The 20,472-nt window shown below is 50.1% G+C and overlaps 2 protein-coding genes across 2 annotated transcripts; both read left to right on the top strand.

Annotated features, from left to right (window-relative positions):
- The first annotated feature begins 618 nt into the window (after nt 1-618).
- On the top strand, nt 619-6,276 carry CD300C (CD300c molecule). Its single transcript, XM_033090164.1, has 5 exons — nt 619-1,187; nt 1,731-2,063; nt 4,261-4,276; nt 4,464-4,586; nt 5,722-6,276. The coding sequence occupies exons 1-5, from the start codon at nt 1,127-1,129 to the stop codon at nt 5,867-5,869; spliced, it is 681 nt and encodes a 226-aa protein (XP_032946055.1). The 5' UTR covers nt 619-1,126; the 3' UTR covers nt 5,870-6,276.
- A 3,108-nt stretch (nt 6,277-9,384) lies between these two features.
- Nucleotides 9,385-19,917, top strand: LOC117012760 (CMRF35-like molecule 7). Its single transcript, XM_033089181.1, has 4 exons — nt 9,385-9,556; nt 15,243-15,566; nt 17,437-17,524; nt 18,208-19,917. Exons 1-4 carry the CDS (start codon nt 9,517-9,519, stop codon nt 18,368-18,370), a joined length of 615 nt encoding a protein of 204 aa, XP_032945072.1. The 5' UTR covers nt 9,385-9,516; the 3' UTR covers nt 18,371-19,917.
- Nucleotides 19,918-20,472: the final 555 nt, after the last annotated feature.

Below are 20,472 nucleotides of genomic sequence, written 5' to 3'. Positions count from 1 at the left end.
GAGGTGTAATTTCATGTTTTGGTTTTTAAATTCTTCTATTGAAATATAAGATACAAACAGAGAGGTATACATATCATAAATATACAGCTCAGGGAAATTTTAGGAAGTGAATATTTTGCTGTCACCTCCAGACCAGATATTCAAGCTTTTTTGTGAGCCCTGCACACATTATATCAGAGTAGGTCTGTGTAATCCATAGATATGGTAGAAGCAATGGTATATGACTTCTCGGGATAGGTCATAAAATGTATTAGGATCACTCACTCCAGGAGAGACTGCCCTCTTGTCACACAGCCCGGCTCTGTGCCATTGGATGGAGAGGAAAGTCTCAGTCTCAGCTGTACAGGCTCCCCAACTTCCCATACAGCGTCTTCACACCTCCGAACTGTCCTCTGTCCTGATCTCACAGTGGACTTGACTTTGAAGAAGAAAGAGTAAGAAGTGAAGTACTCAGAGGGTTGGTGACAGCGGCTCCACCTCTGTCTGGGGAACAGGAAGATACAGAAGGAGGGAAGAGGCAGCCTGAGGAGTTTGTCCCCTGGATGGGACCTAGAACCAAGATGGGACCATTGAAGGCATCTGAGGTCACAGTGCCAACCTGTGTGGGAAGAAGAGTTGGGGTCCCACAGGGGCAGAGCTCTCCATGGATACCTAGGGATGAAGGTTGGGGGGTCATGACATCTCTGTGGTCACGACCAAGGCCAGAGAGGATGAAAAGGTCTGGCCTTCATCCCCAGGACCATACTGACCACAGGAAGTGACATGACACAGAGGAGGGAACGCCCCACTGAGGAGGAAATGTCCCAGCGTGGCTCTCGTGTGTGACGCAGTGAGAAGAGCAGCTGCGGGCCATCAGGAAGGACCTTGGTCTTGTCCAGTCATTGGGACTCAGAGAAGCCCAGGGCACCAAGAGCCAGGGGTCTGCACAAGCCCGTACAGCTTCTCTCCCTAGGCTTCCTGCACCCTGACCAGCTCCAGCATCGGACTCAAAACCATGCTAGACTAGGAAGCAGAGGGGCCCAGAAAAGCAGAAGTAGGGACACGACATCAGGCCCTCTGTGAGGAGGCTCGGTCTTATCCACCTCCTGGGCCTGGTGCTGCTGCAGGTGACATCTGTGCTGGGGAAATGACCCTGAGGTTTGGGGCAGAATGGCTGCCTTCAGCCCTGCTCCTTCTCCAGGTCCAAGGTGAGCGAGCAGGCAAGGGTGGGGATCTCTGGGCGTGGGAGAGAGGAAGGGCCTGGGGTGGAGGTGGGATGAGGAGTTAGGATTGTCCAGAGGAACGAGGGAGGGAGGACTTAGGAAGGGGGAGGGGAGGCAGGGAAGCTTCCAGGGGCGGTCAGAACCTGCCTCAGCAGCGTCCAGGTGGATTCGGTGCATAACGAAGGTATCGTCCACTGCACCGGACAGAGTAGGGTTGTGGGGGAGGGAAGCTGTGATTGTCACCTAATTGTCACAGTCAGAGATGAGGTCTTGGTGCATCATATACACACACACACACACACTTGCACACAGTTTTTTCCCATCAGGCCCCCTCTTGTCTTCATGAACACCCTCTCCCTGTGCCTTGTGAAGAGGAAGCTACTCCCCCTCATCCCGTTGCCTGGTCTGAGGGAAGACCTATCCCTGACATGGCCTCTAGCCCCTGAGGGCCCTTGAGGGACCCGCACCCCAGAGCACCCCGACCCTGGCCCATCTGGTGAGGAGCCGGGACGTGGCTGTGTCTTCCAGGCTCTTTGTCTCTGAGTGGCCCCCACACCGTGACGGGCACTGTGGGGGGATCCCTGAGCGTGCAGTGTCGGTACGAGGAGGAATACAGAAACTATATCAAATTTTGGTGCGACTACCCGTGCTTGCCACTGAGGAAGAAGATTGTGCAGACGACATTTTCAGAGAGAGAAGTGAGGAGCGGTCGTGTGTCCATCAGGGACTATCCAGCAAACCTCACCTTCACGGTGACCTTGGACAGCCTCACAGAGGAAGATGAAGGCACGTACAAGTGTGGGATCCTTTCGCCATTCAGTCACGACCCCATGTTCCAGGTTACGGTGTCTGTGTTCCCAGGTGAGCCGCACACCCTCCCCTTGTACCAGCTCCGGGGCACCTGAAGGGTCTCATGTCAGAGTAGCTGAGGCAGGAATCAGATCAGAGACTCGGAGCAAACTATGAGTGTGTGTGTGTGTGTGTTTGTGTGTGTGAGTGTGTTGTTCTGTGCACACACACAGTCACATGCAAACCTTGGGCTGTTTTAGACACACTATGGGTCACACCCTGGAACTTTCTGTGGGTCTCAGCCTGGAACTTTCCTGGTTGGAGAAGGGTGGGAACAGACCTGACTCTGGGGACATGCTGCCTTCCTGTCCTCACAAGAGCCATGTGACTCTAAAGGGGACCCTCTTTTCCTTCTGTCACCTCTCTTGGTCGTCCCTTGGGAATGTCGCTGCTGGAACATTTTCTCCCGGCTGCCCTTGACCTGGTCCATGAGAGGACATCATTGTCATGGACGGTTGATGAGGTACCAACCTCACAGCTGTGGGCCTGGGGGTCTGCTGCAGCCAGAGGTGGGCACAGAAGGTCCCTTGTGGGGCTCCTGTGATGCTCTGGGGACCCCCCTACCCCTTCAGGCAGACACTATCACTCCCCTTTTTTCTGTGACACCTTGTACGAGGTCTGACAATTAAGTGTGCGAACTCATCCTTGAAAATGTGCTACAAACCTCATTGATGAATATTACTACAGTCACCTTCAAAGTTATCCCCTTGGGAAGCTATGCATCGATGCCAGTACCTAGTCCACCCTTCAAAGCAATTTTGGAACTCTTTTTCTGGAATGGCCCTCACAGATATCGGAGTACACTTGATGTCCTGACTGTCATCAAAATGTCTTCCTTTCAATATTTCCTTTATCTTCAGGTAAAGAAAAGTCATTGGGGGCCAGATCAGATGAGTAGGGAGGGTGTTCCAATACAGTTATTTGTTTACTGGCTAAAATCTCCCTCACAGACAGTGCCGTGTGAGCTGGTGCATTGTCGTGATGCAAAAGCCATGAATTGTCGGCAAAAAGTTCAGGTCGTCTAATTTTTGTCACAGCCTTTTCAGCACTTCCAAATAGTAAACTTGGTTAACTGTTTGTCCTGTTAGTACAAATTCATAGTGAATAATCCATCTGATATAAAAAAAAAAAGGTTAGCAGCATTGTGACAACAAGTTCGCAAACTTAACTGTCAGACGTCGCATCCGCAGGAGGGAACCCAGAGAAACCCCTGAAAGTGCCTCCCTCACATAAAGGAGAAGAAGACGATCAAATGGGCTGTTAGGTGCTATGCCCCCCGAGTCCTAACGTGTCCTCCAAACAATTCTTCAACAGATCGTTGCTTTTTCTCCCAAGAACCGATCAAGACCATGTGTCTGTGCCCATTTTCCCTTGCGTCTGATTCTGCGGGTGTCTCCGACTCCCTTCTTGTGGGTCTTAGTTTCTTGCTCACACAGGGAGGTGTCCTCACATGCCCTCTGTGCGTTCCTGTTTAAGACTCAGAAACTGCAAATCCACTGATACGGCTGGGTGTGTGGGAGGGGTCTGTCCAGATAACTCATGTTCCGTGGGGTCCCCCTGGAGTGTGCCTCTCTAGATCTTTCTCTCCGCTCATTCCCTCCCCCAGAGAGCCATGTAGTGGCTGCCCGAGGCCATAGGCCTGGCTGACAGTTTTGGGGGACAGAGTGTACCTTCTTAGTCCATTCGGGCTGCTGTAACAAAATCCCCCAGATTGATAGCTTATAACCAACAGAATGTACTGTTCACAGTGCCTGAGGCTGGAAGCCCTGGTCAGGAGGTCAGCATGGTGGCTGAGGGCCTTCCTCTGGGTTGCAGACTTTTACTGTATCCTCACAGGGCGGAGGGGCCCTTTATAAGGACACCCAGCCCATGGATGAGGTCTCCACCCTCGTGAGCTAATCACCACCAAATGCGTTACTTCCTTCCCCATCCCTCAGTAGATTTTCAACAGGAGGATTTGGGGGGACAGAAACACTCAGCCATAGCATGGACTAAGGGATTGCGGGGTGCTGTCAGTGCACACGCTGCTGCAGGCCCTGTCTCACCTGAGCGTCACGCCAGCCGTCAGACGAGTCCGAGGGCCCTACCTCCCCACCACTCTAGTCAGTCGCTACAGAGTGAAGGTCAGCCCATCCCCTGCAGGGTGGACGAGGAGGGGGAAGGTGTGACTGTGGCTGGGCTCTGACCTGGAACCCAGTGCTCTTTCCAGACCCTCAAACCCCCTGGTGAGCAGAGCACCTGGAGAGGGGCCCGGGTGTTGGTCAGGCCTGGCTGTGGCTATTCGAGATGTGGGACACAGCACATCTGTCCAATAGCCTGAGTGACCTTGACTGCTTGAGTCAGAGCCACCCAGCTGACAGAGTGGGGGGCTCAGGGGGAGGACACGGGGCCTGACGTGTGCTTCTCCCTTAGCCCCACAGAAATCCCCAGCCCAAAGGTCTTCACGAGCAACCTGGGCCCTCCGTCCTCGCTGCCAGTGACCACCTGGCCCAGCATGACCAGGCAGGAGACCCCGGATCCCAGCCAACACCCTCGGTAAGGGGTCTGCATCTGGAGACTTTGACACCTGGGTGATTTCTCTTCTAGGCGAGATTGGGGCTGTGGGATGTGGGTGTCGCCCCCTCATCCAAGTCCCTCATTTATCTACCTGTCCCACACCTAACTGTGACCCTCCGACCAGCTGTTCTCAGCTTTGGGACACGGCATGAACCACCCAGACACCATCCCGCTCTCACAGAAGTTATGATCTAAGGGGAATTCACACAGTGAACAAATCACACTCATGTTAATATATGAATATGCCAGTCGTGATAAGTACCACGGAGAAAAGACATCACTGGGGAGAGCTTTGTGGAGGGAGGTTGGGTTTGCTATTCTCACAATGATCAGGGAGCCCTCACCCATTAGAGGACGCCTGAGTGGAGACCTGCAGGATTGGGGGAGCCAGGCACTCAGGTATCTGCAGAAATTGGGGTCCAGGCAGAGGGAAGAACCAGTGCAAAGTCCTGCAAAAGGAACCTTCAGGACCCCGGCCCAGGCCAGGCAAGAAGCAGAGTGCCCTGGGATTGGTGGCCTCTACACTCTCTCCCCTGCCTTCCCCAAGCCCTGGGCACAAGTGTCATCCTGAAGAACCCCGGCCTCTGAGGGAGGTGAGAGCTGAGTGGTGTCATTCGTTCACTCATTCATTCCATCAAGTACCACTGAATTATTTTAAGTGCAAACATTTTGGAGACGCTCGCCAGGCACCAATTACTTGCCATAAATAAACCAGCACAGTCTCTCCTCTGCTGGCGTGTGCAGTGTACGGGACAGCAGGTGTCAAACAAACATCCCCTTCATTGATTCCTATACCCCAGGGGGGTAACCTGCCAGTGCAGAGGGCTTAGGAAGAAATGCTTCTCCTGCCACAGGACCCACCTGGATCCCTGGGTCTCCGTCACATCATTCTAATGGCAGCGCTTCCCGTGTCCCCAGTCCTAATTCTCAAGGGCACTGGTTAGGCCGAGAGGCAGGGGGTGGTGGTCCTTCCAGTGGGGTCGCCCTGTCCATGGTTGATCACTATGTGGAGTATTGTGGCCCTGGATCTGGGCTCAGGGACAGGAGGAAAGTGGAGGGCACCAGGGCCTCCCCCGATGACGCGGCTCACTGTAGATCACTGTGTCCCCGGCAGGTCCTTCCTCAGCAACGTCCGCTTCCTGCTCCTGGTCTTCCTGGAGCTGCCCCTGCTCCTGAGCATGGTCAGTGCCGTCCTCTGGGTGAACAGGCCTCAGAAGAGCTCTGGGCGGAGGTGCAACCAGCCTGATTATGAGAAGCAGTAACACTTGTGGCCCATCGATGCCCCGCCCGGGACCCCAGCCCCTCTGGTGGATGGAAATGATCTTCTGACTAGTAAATCCAATGTCATTGTCCATGTTTCTGTGAGAATATTCTGCAGACCTTTTGAAAGCTGTTTCTTGCAATGTATCAGACACGTACAAACACGTGTCTAGTCAGTGCGTTCTCCTTAAGCCAGGAAGAGTCTCCCCCACTGTGCGCCCACCTTGTACCCTAAGTAATAAAGAGCATCAACGCTCCTGTAGCCCTCAGCTCCTCCTCTGAGGGGGCCCACCTGACTTTCATGTCCATCATCTCCTTGTTTACCTCATGGTTTGGCCATACGTATTTATATGCGTTTCCAGGGGGTATCCGTATAGTTTGTAACAGTCCCCAAGGTTACTTTGTTTAATTTTCCAGCGTCATTTAGATATACATATAGCATATATAGTCATACATATAGATATACATATAGTCATTTAGATTAACATATAGCACTGTATAAGTTTAAAGTGTATAACGTGTTGATTTGATCCACTTAGTTATTTTAAATACAAAGTGATTAACAATATAGGTAGCGAACATCTCGCTCATGGCACATAATTGCCATTTCTTTTTTTGCGGTGAAAACATTTAAGATCTACTCTCTTAGCAACGTTCAGGGATATACCACAGTACTAGCAGCTACAATCACCGGGCTACGTTAGAGCCCCAGAATTTATCTTATAACTGGAAGTTTGTACCCTTTGACCACTATCTCCCCATTTCCTGACACCCCGAGGCCCCGGGAACCACAACTGTCCTCCGTGTCTCTGAGTTAGGCTCCTTTAGAGTCCACCTGTAAGTGGCGTCCTGCACTGTTTTCTCTCTCAGTGAGACTCATTTCACTTAGTTAGCATGATGCCCTCAAGGTCCACTCCTGTTGTCGCAAATGGCAGCCTTTCCTTCCTTCTCCATTTCCTTCGTATTCCATTGTGTGTGTATATCACATTGTTATCCATTCATTCATTGGCGGACCCTTAGCTTGTTTCCATCTCTTGGCTGTTGTGAATAATGCTGCAGTGAACATGGGGGTGCAGATATCTCTGTACGCTCCTCTTTTCATTCCTTTGGATATGTACCCAGATGTGCGGTGGCGGGATAGTCCCACTTATTAATTAATTTTTGCTTTTGTTGATTGTGTTTTTGGTGTCATATTCAACGATGGTTGCCAAGATCAGTGTCAAGGAGCATTCTTCTGTGTTTTTTTCTAGCGCTTTCATGGTTTCGGGTCTTATGTTTCAGTCTTATACCCATTAAAGTTCATTGTAGTGAGCTGTGGAAGCTAAGTGTCCAATTTCATTCTTCTGCATTTGGTTATCCAGTTTTCCCAGCACCATTTATTTAAGAGATTATTCTAACTCTATTAAGTATTCTTGGCTTCCTTGTCAAACATTAGATAAACCCCTGACTGTATATGCAGGGGTTTATCTGTCAGCTTTCAATTCTGTTCCACTGGTCTGCGTGTCTTTTTACGCCATACCATACTCTTTGGATTACTAGTATATATTGGTAATATGGTTTTAAATCAGGAAGTATGATGCCTCCAACTTTGTTCTTTCTCAGGATTGACTTGGCTATTTGAAGTCAAATTTTAGGATTGTTTTTCTATTTCTATGAAAAATGTCACTGGAATTTTGATAGGAATTGAACTGGATCATAGATGGCTTAGAGCAAAAGCTTTAAACCTTTCACTACTGAGTATGGTATTAGGGGTGAACTTGTCATCTATGGCCTTTATTATGTTGAGGTTTGTTCCTTCTATAGCCAATTTGGTGAGATTTTCGTTTTGTTTTGTTTCTTAATCATGAAAGCTGTTATATTTTGTCAAATGCTTTTTCTGCATCTATTGAGATGATCGTATGATTTTTTTTCAGACTATTAATGTGGTATGTCACTTTTATTGATTTGTTTATATTGAAACATCCTTGCATCCCAGGGATAAATCCCACTTGGTCATGGTATTTGATCGTTTGCACGTACTGTTGAATTCAGTTTGCTAATATATTGTTGAAAATTTTTGCATCTCTCTATATGAAGGATATTTGGCTTTGGTATCAAGGTAATGCTGACTTCATAAAATGAGTTTGGGAGTGTTCCTCCCTCTTCAATTATTTGGAAGATTTTGAATTGGCATTAATTCTTCTTAAATGTTGGTAAAATTCACTAGTGAAATTATGTGGTCCTGCGCTTTCTTTTTTTGGGAGGTTTTTGAGTAGTGATTCAATGTCCTTGCTTGCTATTGGTCAGTTCATATTTTCTCTTTCTCCATGATTCATTCTTGGTGGGTTGTATGTTTCTAGGAATTTTTCCATTTCTTCTAGGTTATCCATTTTGTTGGCATATAATTGTTCTTAATAGTCTCTTATGATCCTCTGTATTTCTGTGATATCAGTTGTAATGTCTCCTCTTTCATTTCTGACTTTATACATTTGACTCTTCTCTTTTTTCTTAGTTGGTCTACCTAGAGGTTTGTTGATTTTATCTTTTCAAAAGACCAGTTCTTAGTTTTGTTGATCTTTCCAATTGGTTTTCTGTCCCCTATTTCATTTATTTCTGTGCTGATCTTTGTTATTTCCTTCCTTCTGTGAACTTTGGACTTAGTTTGTTTTTCTTTTTCTAGTTACTTGAGGTGTAAAATTAGATTGCTTATTTGATATTATTCTTTGTCTTCACATAGGCGTTTGTCACTATAAACTTCCCTCTTAGAGCTGCTTTGGCTGCACCCCATAAGTTTTGATATATTTCATTTCCATTTTCATTTGCTTTAATATATTATTTATTTCCCCTTCAGTTTCTTCTTTGACCATTGGTTGTTTAGGAGTGTTAATTTCCACAAAATTTTTAATTTTCCAGCTTGCCTCCTGTTAGTTATTTAGTTTCTTACCATTGTGGTTAGAAAAAAATATTTGGCATGATTTTAAACTTCTTAAATTTGCTAAGACTTGTTTTGTGACCTAACATATGACCTACACTAGAGAATGTTCTGTGTGCACTTAAGAAGAATTATATTTTTCTGCTGTGGAATGGAATGTTCTGTGTGTGTCTGTTAGGTATATTGGATTTATCGTATAGTCTGTCGGACGCCACAGCCTACTCTTTTGCACATGGCTGTCACACTTGAGTAAATGCATCTCGAAGTATGCCAAGCCTGTGCACCTGCCACCTGAGTTGGTTGCGGAGGGGGGTGTTCCCTGCTTCTGGCACCCATTATTGTCGTGGAGAGCCATTTCTGGAGTTGGTGCACGACTGTCGTACACCTTGAACCCAATCCTGATAGGCCAGAAGCCCCTCCTTGACCCTCCACAGAGACATCTCCCACAGCCCCTCCACACCTTACACAACCCCCTTGCTTCCTCTTTCCTACTACCCAATGGGGACTCTGATGCACTCTGCTACAGACTTACTCAGAAATGACAGTCTTCTTGCTCAACAGTTAAAAGGAGGAAATGTTAACTTTATAAAAGGAAGCGAATGAGTAAGTAACACAAAGGCAGTTTGGATAAGCAGAAAGTGCAAGCCTGGGATCAGTAGCGCTTTAAGTGTCCAGCTGGGATACAAGTGTGCTCTCCAGTTGTAGGTCAGGGGGTTGAAGAGCAAGAGAAGCAGGACCATGTGGCTGCCTCCAGCTCTACTCCTTCTCAGCCTCCCAGGTGAGTGCCGCTGGGGCCTTGGGAACTTGGTACTACAGGGGCAGGGCAGGGGGCAGAGAGCATCCCTCCAAGGTACAAGGAGAAGTGTCGCACCTGGGGTAACTGAGAGGTGGCTTTGTTAATTCATTAAGCAAAAGCACACTGGATTCCCAGTTTGTGCTAGGTATGCATCAGACCCTGAGGACATAAAGGAAAAAGAGATATAGGAGGGAAAATAGAGAAAAATAGGACTGGTTTTTAAAAGGAGAACGCCACACACTTCAGTGGGTGAGATACACAGATAAACAACAATCAGTGGCACGACACAATGAGGCGCTGATGGTCATGGAATCAGGGATGGTGCATGTCTGACTGGGGGGCTACAGAAAGCTTCAAAGAGGGCTGTTCATTTGATGAGCCTGGAGGAAAGGTAGCAGCCCTTCCAGCAGAGAAGAGAGAAGAGCATTCTGGGAGAGGAAGCTGCTTGACCAAAGCTGGAGGCCTGAGAAGGATGGTGTGTTCACCCAGAGGGTGCTCTCGGTGTGCAGGGTGAGTGCTGGCACATGAGGCTGGCACACGAAAGACAAGAGTAGCCTGTGTTCCAGGCCTGTGTTTCAGGCTGTGGTGCATGACACTGGCAGGTCCCTCACTATTCAGAGACCTGGCTTCTGGTGTGAACAGAAAGTTCCTGAAGCCTTTTGTAGCTTTACCAATGCAGGACTCTGCTATTTAGGTCGGATATCAACAGATGAGGGCTGTGGGCTTTCCCCGAATTATCACTGCCCTTGTTGATTGTACTGATGATGAAGAAGCCCCGTGATGATACCTGTAGACTTGCTCTGAGGGTGGTGGCTTCTCTGGGATGCTCATGTTCTTTAAGCAGGTCACCAAATGGCCCAAAATTCCGGAGGACAGCAATCCAGAATGTCTGCCCTCTCTCTAGGCTCCAGCTTTGCATTTGAGTTCAGAGACCCCATCTGCTCCCATTCTTAATGCCAACGTCCCGCTCCTCTGAAGGCCAAGGAGAAGGCCTTGAGTAAGCCTGGGCTCACACACACTCACACAACACACAGTGGAGTCCAACCCACACACCCACATGCAGCCATACCTCTGTGCACATCTACATTCTCACACACTCCCACTGTCTCATTCTCATACTCATACACAGGGTCACACTCATATATACACCCAGGCACTTACAGGACACCGAGTGACACATGCACTTGCACACACTTGCACTGTCACACACACTCATACACAGTCTCCCTCATAGGCACACTCCCACACAAACACTCTTCCCCCCAGACAAAGATGAAGCCCACCATGGCTGCTGATCTGTGGCTTGGGGAGGGTGGGGTGCTGTAGAGACAACACGGAGGAGTCCCTCCGCCTCCCTCCAACTCTGAGTTAACGGGAAGGGAGTGAACTTAGTCAAGGATGAAAGAAAAGCCAGCCCACCAAGTTTTCACCTACAGACTATCATTAGCTACTGAGGGCTTACTTCTGTGAAATGAAGAAGGAGAGAAAGTGGGTGGGTGATGTCAGGATGACCCACCCCAGGGTAGGACGTTCTCTTATCTGCTCGGTTCCATGAGCCCCCCACAATCCTGAGAGGAAGGTAGGCCACCATCACAGAGTAGGTGCTGTGTAAATGTTTGCAAGTGGAAGAGCTGACCCTTGTTCTCCTAACAAGGAAAGTGATGCAGGAAAGGCCAGGGACACAGCCCTGCACCCCAGAAATGACCCTTCAGAGCTTGGGCTGGCATGGCTGCATGAGGACGTCAGCAGAGACTCCTTGCCCCATAAGTGCCAAAAAGAGGGACCCCAACCCCATTGCACACCCCACGCCCCACGGACGTCTGTGCTCTAGCTCTCCTGTGGCTGCCTTTGTCCCATTTGTGTGTCCTTTGTCATTTGCTGTCAGCCCAGACCCAAAGCTCAACCATTTTCTCAATTTTGAGACAAGAATATTCACACAAGAATTTCACACACATGGCAATTTTTCCTGAAGGGTTGACATCTATGAGGAAGTCTAAATCTCAGATTCACCAAAAGGAAAAATTGAAATTCAAACAGCCTAATGCTTTTAAAACCCGTCAGCCCCCGTTCCCCAGGGTTCTGCTTCCTGCCGACTGCTGTCCTTTCCTTCTTTCCAGCTCTCCCCCTTCCTTCAAACAAACCTGAAAATTCACACGGGCCTAAGTAATAGTTCCATCCATCATAATATGTGTTTATAAAAACCTTCCACATATTTTCAAAAAATGAATCCAATCATGTTATGAGTGATTTCCTGTGAGATTAAATTACCAAAGCTGAGAGGGATGAAGCTTCTATTTCAAAGCAGAAACATCTCCTCTCTGCTCTTTGTGATTCAGCCTCTGTTTTCTACTGTAGCTATTTTATTTATTTTTAAGATAGAAAGTGACCCTATCTGCTGACTCCTGCATTTGTTTTTAATTTACCGGTTCGTCAGTTGCTGTCTCCTAATTGACTCTAATTTTAGTTTTAAAAAAATGGTTTTATAGTTTTATCAGTTAATGATATTGTAAACATTTTAATATAATAGAAATGTCTGATCTAGACAGTGAAATTTCCCCCAGAAAACCCAGTCTCAGCTCTAACTACTGTTTAAAGTTTAGAAAACATATTTTGAGGTTTTTTCCTGCTCATGAGATATAAAAACCACAGAAATGGAGTCATATCCACTCTGTTAAGCAATGTTTTTTTAACCTAATGATAATATATCTGGGACATTTCCCCATCATTATCTTGCGGTGCCGTTTTCTTTTCAACCCTCTTATGGATGGATTGTAATTTATTAGCCCAACCTCCCATTCTCGGCATTTGAGTCTGTTTCCAGCTTTTACTATTACATTAGTACTGAGTTAGCATCCGTGTACTCATCCTGCTATGGAAATCATAGTTCATCCTAGAATCAAAAGGATTATGTCCAAGATCATGCTGACCAGCTTCCTTTTCCAAAACAGTCATAAACTTGATTGGTACCTACTAAGTCCAGAGATTGTGCAGGACATGGTGGGGGCAGGGGTGGGAAGAGGGAAGAAAAAGAAACAGGAGGTTGCTGCACTTCAGGACGGCGCAGCCTAGCAGGGGAGACTGAGGTAGAGACTGCTAAGGATAACGAAATACCAGGGTGGCAATCCGGTTCCTAAAAAGGGCCATGGGAGCAACAGAGGAAGCAGTTCTTGTTGGGAAGGGAAATAAGACTTTGCAAAGAAGGCGGAACCTTGAAGGGGATGTCAGGGTGACCAGTAGATGGGAGGGATTAGAGAAGGAGTTTCCAGGGGACAGAAGGAAATGTGAGCAATGAAGCAACCGACTGGAAGGACACATCAGAATCAGGGGACGAGAAAAGTGGGGGTGGGTCATAGGGCCGAGTGGGAGGCAGGAAGTGGCTCTGGACTTGGATGTAGATTATAGAAAGATCTGAATGCCAAACGAAATCATTTGACATTGTTCCAAGGCAGTGGGCAGTGGCTGCAGGAGAGATCCCAAATGATGTTTAAGTGCTCACCGCAATTGCACATAAGGACGAGGGAGGGACAACTTCAGGGCCAACCTCCAGCAGCCATACGCAGAGGAGAGTGAGTAGGGCTGCAGCAGGAGCTGGGGAGACCTCCCCAGATGCTACTGCCACGATCCAGGCGCCAGATGTGCTCCTGAGCTGCTCACAGGCTGTCGCTGATGACATGACCCCATGATTGGGGTTTGACTCATTTCCCAGTCTAATAACAACCTGTGAGCTGGAAAGCACTTTCGCCATTTTACACATAAAGAGGTGAGATTCTGAGAGGTTAAGTACACTCTCCAAGGTTTCCCAACCAGTTTGTGGTTAACGTGTCTCTCTGTGTCCAAAACCCACTCTCTTTCTGCCATGTCATACGGTCCCTGTGGACTGAGACAGCAGAGAAGGAAGAAAGAAGAAGATCATTTTGAGAGCATTTTTGAGGTAGGGTTGACGACACTGTTTCCCAGCGAGTTGTGGAGGGAAGAGGGGACAGGATCGGTGAAGAGGTCAAGCTCTCCAGGGAGGTGTGCTGGTGTAATCGTTGGTGAAAGAGCGCAAAGTCAGTTCTGCTGATGGAATACTACATTACTTGCTGATACAGGTGTATTTTCTTACAGTTCTGAAGTTCAGAAATCCAAATGGTCTCACTCGCTAAAATCAAGTGTAAGAAGGTTGCATTCCTTCCAGAGGCCCTAGGGAAACATGTCTTCTCCACTTTCCAGCTTCTAGAGGCTGCCCTCGTCCTTGGTTCAAGACCCCTTTCTCCATCTTCAAGTCTCCCTCTGCCTCTGACATTATCTCTCCTTCAACCTATAAGGACCCGGGTGATGGCCCTGGGCCCACCTGGATAACCCAGGATAATGTCCCCATCTTAAGATTCTTAATTTAATTCCATCTGCAAAGTCCCTTTTGCCATGTAAAATGACATAGTCACTGTTCTGGGGATTAAGATGTCACCATCTGTGGGGGGGTGGGGCATTAATTCACCACCGCAAACGCAAACCTCCAGGAAACTCAAATAGCTTCAGGTAAAAGGTCTCAGGTGTGAGGAGGCAGCACCTTCCAGGTGCTACAAGGACACATCCCACTGCCCACCCCCTAGCCTGGCCCTGAAGGCTGCGGGACTGTGAAAGGCTCAAGAGGGGCTTTGGTTGTGCTTCTCTGCTTCTCTGAGCTGATTCATTTCCGGTGCTCAAGGCAAGTGGTCATCGCCATGGACAGGGAACGTATCTGCCCACAGTCCGTTTAACCCGAGTTGGTCCACAGAACAGCCGAATTCCCATGCAACTTGGACGTATCTCTAACCTGTTCCACTTCCGTCGGGCCTTTGCTACTCTGTCCACGTGGACCCCCCACTAGAGGGAGGAAAGACTGAAGAAGAGTAAGGTCAGGGCCGAAGAGGCGGTGCACTGAGTTCTGTAACTATTGCATTTGGGGTGGAGAGGTCCACTGTGTACGTACAGATGGTAGGCTGGAGGGAAAGGGGGAATTTGGGCCACAACTATGGGTTTGGGAAGCATCAGCATATCGGCAACACCTGAGTCCATGGAACTGGAGGTTCGTTCCATGGGGACAGAATGGAACGAGACACGATGAAGGCTGGAGAGGGCGCCCAGGACCCCCGCGGTGTCTCGGAGCTGCTCACACTGGTTCACAAGAACCGAGGCCAAACCGCTCTTCCCAAGTCTGTGTCCTGGGCGTCATACTGATGACCTGAAATCAGCCACTGTGGAAATTGGAAAATGCTACAAACTGGAGATTCTCCACCTCACCCCGCCCCCGAGCGCTGGTTGTTAAATATTTATCTACACACCCCTGGTTACACTAAGATTGAAAGAGAGAGGAAAAGAAACCAGTAGGGGCCTCTGGGACAGTGCAGTCAGAGACGGAGGTGATCAGATGAGAACAGCATTGAGGGGACAGTTAGGAAAGCGTCAGAAACTCAGAGTGTCACATGCTGTGTGTGCGCATGTCTGGGGAGATGGAGACCAAGGACGCCAGAGTATTGTCGCTGAGGGAGCGAATGGGGAAGGTGGACAGAGGAGAAGGTGGATGTGAGCTGTCAGCTCAGGGGTGGCCGGGACATCCGTCTGGGTCCTTCTGAGTCCAGGGGGCGCCCAGGTCAGGATTGGCTCAGGGGCGGGGGCAGCATCTATATCTTGGGGCTCTGTTTTCCAGGCTGTTTCTCCATCCGGGGCCCAGCGTCCGTGAGAGGCCGAGAGCAGGGCTCACTGACCGTGCAGTGTCGCTATGACCCCAAATGGAAGAACTACGTGAAGTGGTGGTGTAAAGGAGCTGTTTGGAGTTCCTGCCAGATTCTAGTTAAAACCACTGGATCAGAGTGGAAGAAGGACCGTGTGTCCATCAGGGACAATCAAAGAGACCACTTCATCACGGTGACCATGAAGGAGCTCAGGCGAGATGACCAAGACATCTACTGGTGTGGGATTCAAAGGCAAGGAACTGACCTTGGGGTATCAATTAAAGTGAATATTGACCCAGGTAAGAACTTTCTCGTCTATACGATGAGGCCCTGACACTCAGGACTAAAAGAGTGAGGGCTCCTGCAACCCTCCTTTGAGGGCAGAAGGGAGATGACTGAGTTGCTGAGAATCACTGTGTGAGAGAGCGAGCGAGAGACAGACCGATGGGTGGGGAGGGAAGTGAAAGACACTGAGGCCGAGTAGCAGCCCCGTCCTGTCCCCATCTCAGTGCCCGAGGTCTCCCCGAAGTATCCGGCTGCCACATGGCAGGAATGGCAGGGTGTGGGGTGGGGGTGTGGATGTGGTCACGGCTTCCGTGACCATGGCTCAGCCCAGCTGTCCCAGGACTGGACAGCCCTGGCAGCCCCCCATTCTCTTATAGGAGCCCCAGTGGGCCTTGGATGCCTGCAGAGGGTCCCAGGACATCACTCTAGGAAGTGGTCAGTCTCTGTCAGTCACTCCCTGGTTCTGTCCTTACATGGTGGGGGGGTGACACCTGGAACAGCCCCGAGGGACTCCACACTGAACCCTAGGAACTTGGCCAACCCAGAGTGGCTCTGGGCTTTTACAGTGCTCTCCTCTCTGGGTCCCCAGCTGCCCTCCTCTCCTGTGTCTGGCTGCATAAGAATAAGCCAGGAGTGAGAGGGATCCAGGGACGAGCTCAGGCAACAGTGGGCACTTCAAGGAGAAAGGAAGGGTTCACCATTATGTCAATATCAGGGACCTCTCTGGCTGCTCTGGAATCTCCTCGGGGTCTGAAGCCATCAAAGGGTTCGGGGCTCTTCCTGGCAGCACAGCCTGCTGCTGAGGCTAGTGACCGAGAAACAGCCCCTCTCTACTGCCCAGCTCGGGTATTTCCTGTCACCCCTCAGCCCAGGGTCCACTCAATAGATGCACAATAGATGGTGACATGCAAATAGAGAACGTTGACCTTAGAACCCTTTATTGTTCAGGGTTGGAAGCAGAGAGACGGGGCTGCCACTGGGTGGAGTGGTGTCCATGGCTGCTCAGTAGCGGAAGCTGAGATCTTCAGGGACAGAAAAGGGATTGATTAAGGCACGTGAGCCGGGACCAAGACAGGCTAAAGTGTGCCCCGTGGGGAGCATTAGGGAGAAAGGCAAAGTTTAAGGGTCTTGGGCGCTGAGCCCAGGGAGGGGCCGTCTGTGAAGGTGACCAGGGGCCTCCAGAGGAGCTGTTATGACAGCAGTGACCTGGAGCTCAGCTAGGAGCCACCCAGCATGACCAAAGATGGGACCTTGCAGAGCAGAGTTTGCCAGGCCTGGGCCTCAGATACCAGGCAGATCACCGCCACTTGGGGCAAAGTGGGTCTCAGGAATCCGTGACCAAGCTGCTCACCATAAATGGTGTCATAGTTTCTCATATGGATGCTTCATTCCTCAAAGTCACTGTTCACTATTTAACCAGATGGGCCCTCTTCTTCACGAGCCTTCCGGAATCGTCCTCACTCTCACCACCCCAATAACTAGAGGCCCCCTTTCCAGAACCATCTGTCCCTAAGCCATGCTCAGGCCTCGCTTGAGCAAAAGGACCGGGGATTCCCCACTCCCTCCCCTGCCATGACCCAACCAACAGTCCCACTTACAGGAAGAAGTGGAGAGAACCTGAAAGTTTGATCTCTGTCCCCAGAATAAACTACAGTGCCTACTCCTATTTAATTTTTATGTCTTCTTGCCACACCTGAAAATGATAGAAACCATGGCTGTGTGCTGTGGTTCAGATGATGCACTAGAAAGGGGAGAAGCCCGAGGGAGTGACCCAAAGAGGCGAAGCCTCCTAATCCAGGGGAGAGGCGGGCGTCTCGTGGTGAGGCCGTGACAGTGTGCGCCAAGCACCAACCCCCCATTTGTGCCATCTTTGCCTGTCTCTAGAGGGAACAGTCGTGACCAGCTCAGAGAACCTGCTGTCTAGGACAATTGCCAACAGCCACGGAGGGTTGTCTTCTGGCTCCAACGTCAGGTGAGTGGCTACGGTCCTTTCTCCTGCCCCTACCTGCGGCCTCTCCCATGAAGCCCTGAGCCTGGGAACCCCTGTGCTGCTGGGAGGTCACCTGATGCCAGAGCCAGTCACAGCCAGAGTCAGGCCCCGAACTCCTCTCCTCCCTCACTGCTCAGCCTCACCTCCCAGCACAGCCTTCACCAGAAAACCGCTCTGCAGAGCACTCCTCGCTGAGCAGTATCACCCTGCTCAATTGTCAACAACAAAGCACTGGCGACCTGGTGGGTGCCAAGGGGAGATGAGACACAAATCTCCACAATGCAAAGCGTCAGGTGCCACAGAGCAAGAGGGTGGTTTAGCAACCTGGCGTTGGCATGAGTGGAGCAGGGAGGACACTGAGGCAGCCGACAGCCTGTCCTGGGTGACCTGCAGGCCCATCTACTGGGCTGAGGTGCACTTCGGGCAAATGGGGGTTCTCAGGAGAAGGTGGGCCCAGTACCAAGCAACACCAAAAGCTGAGGTTACCTCTGAGGAGCCCTCAGGGTTGAGCCATTGGGGAGGTTTCTGGGGGTCTTCAGAGTGAGGCCGCCAGCCCCAGGGTCATAGGCTTGGCTGGGCTGGCTAATGCCCCACAGTGTCAGGGCACTGGGAGCGACGGGGCCTGGAGGGGCCGAGGGCCCTGACCTCTCTGTCCTCTCTCACAGGACCCACTACGTCCTCCTGGTGTTTGTGAAGGTGCCCATACTGCTCGTCTTGGTTGGTGCCATCCTCTGGTTGAAGGGCCCTCCGGGGGTCCCCAAGGAGCAATGGGAACAGCCTGTCTACACACACTTGTCCTCTGACCTGACCACAGACACAGTCCCTTAGACAGACGGCTCAGAAGTCCCTTCTGACCCTGGACTCCATTTCCAGAGGAAACATGGACTGTGAAAGGGACATTGTTGCGGCCTCAGCATGCAATGGCTGAGGCTGGGAGCCCCATGCTCTGCACAGCTCAGGGACACGGCTCAGGCACCTCCTGAGGTGTCACCGCTGCCTGGAGTGCCAGCACCTTGTTCCCACTCCGTCAGGTAGAAACAGCTACCCCACCCCACTACAGGTCAGGAGCTATTGGGATGAAGCCCAAATTCAGACAGTTGTGTCCCCAGTGCAGAGCCAGGGACTGAAGCCAGAGAAAACAGCAGGAATGCGAGAGAAAGAGACAGCGATGGAGCCCTGACGAGCTCCTGGTATCTATCATTCCTGAGACCAGCTCGACACCCTCTATGCCTGAGCTTCTGATACATGTTTTTTTAAATCATTTATTCCTTAGCCAGTCAGGTTGGGTTTTGATGGTTCTTGCCCGTGAAAACCCTGACTGAAGCAAGCACGTGCATACGTGCACACACACACACACACACACACACACACACACACACACACCAACGAGGGTGATACTGTGATGAGTTCTTGGTTCTGGGCCCTGAGAAGCTAGATGGCCCCTCTGCCCAGAGAGGACAGCGCTCTGAGTACACTGGGCTGAAGAGGGACCCGGAGCCTCCGGCCTTCCTCATTCTTCCTCCTCCTCGTCCCTCTCTCCCTCTTCCTCCTACATGCTGGCTCCCACCTCTCAGGGGCTGGGGCTTCCTGGGGGCCATATTTTGGAGTCTGATTCGAGCGTCTCCTCTCAGCACAACTGCTCAGGTCTCCCATGGGGCTGCTGGGCCTCAGAAACTGCCTCAGGGTCAGGAAGGGCGGTCCTAAAACCTGAGGAAAAGGGTGCTGTCTCTTTTAAGTAATGTTACTTAAATACAGTTAACTAAAACTGCCCAAGGGAAATAATGTTCCCTCTCTTAAATGATGTTTTAAAAATAATCTGAATTAAAAATGTCTCAGGGAAATGATGCTGCGTCTTTCAAGAGCTTCAGTCCCAGCCACGACACCCCTGGACTCGGTCACTTTGAGCCACCTGGGTCTTGGGTCCTCACACCAAAGGAGCATTACCTCCTGTGAGAAGAAACAGTCCCATTTGAGACGTGCTCCCCACAGGCAAACACACACATAGGCACACATTTGGAACATGTCCTTCTGCGGGTTTTCTTCCCCAGCTTTCTTGAGGCATAATTGACAAATAAAAACTGTATATATTTAAGGTGCAAATGCGATTTTTTTTAAAGTGTGCAATGTGATGATTGAATATACATATACATTGTGATAATAACCAAAATCAAGCCAATTAACACATCCGTCACTTTACAGAATCATCTTTTTTTGCATGTTTGCTTGTTTGGTGTGGTGAGAAGCGTAAGGTCTACCCTCTTAGCAAATTTCAAGTATACACTAATATTATTAAGTATGGTCACCACGATATACGTCAGATCCTTGATGCATTCATCTTCTAACTGAAAGTCTGTACCCTCTGTTCAGCGTCACCCATTTTCTCCATCCCCAAGCCCTTGGTTCTATGTGGAATGTTTCCCTTTGAACGCCCGTGAGGGCATGCCTTCCTCCCCTGCCTTTGTCCTAATAGGTGGGCCCTGGTTCTCCACCTCAAGAGGCCGCGGGAAGATGCCTCAGAAGCGGGTAAAGGAGAAGGAAATCCCAGTTCCCAGCATGGTAGCTGAAACCTTCCCTCCCCACGGGGACGCTATAATCCCTTCTCTTTCCCCTTCAGACAATGAGAAACTCTCTCCCACTTTACACTTTGTTTGGGGCTCTGGTCAGTGACGGGCCTGAAAATTCCATAGTATTCAGACAGGACAGAGTTTGAGCCAGAATAAGACCTGCAAGTCACTTTGCTGGAGACCGAGGCCCATAGTCCACCGGCTCCAGAGGCCCCCATTCGGTGACTACTTCCCTGCATCCAATCTCCCAAAGAGCCGGCCAGACTCAGGTGACCCGGCCCCGCTGCGGGAGGCAAAACCAGCACCCAGCTCATCACCAGCTGGTGCTAATGGGCGAGGGACCATCAACGCTTGCCAACCTAGTGC

The sequence above is a fragment of the Rhinolophus ferrumequinum genome, chromosome 21, assembly GCF_004115265.2.
Source record: "Rhinolophus ferrumequinum isolate MPI-CBG mRhiFer1 chromosome 21, mRhiFer1_v1.p, whole genome shotgun sequence".
NCBI lineage: Eukaryota > Metazoa > Chordata > Mammalia > Chiroptera > Rhinolophidae > Rhinolophus > Rhinolophus ferrumequinum.
Note: the sequence above shows the minus strand (reverse complement) of the source record. Positions and strands in the feature narration are given on the sequence as shown.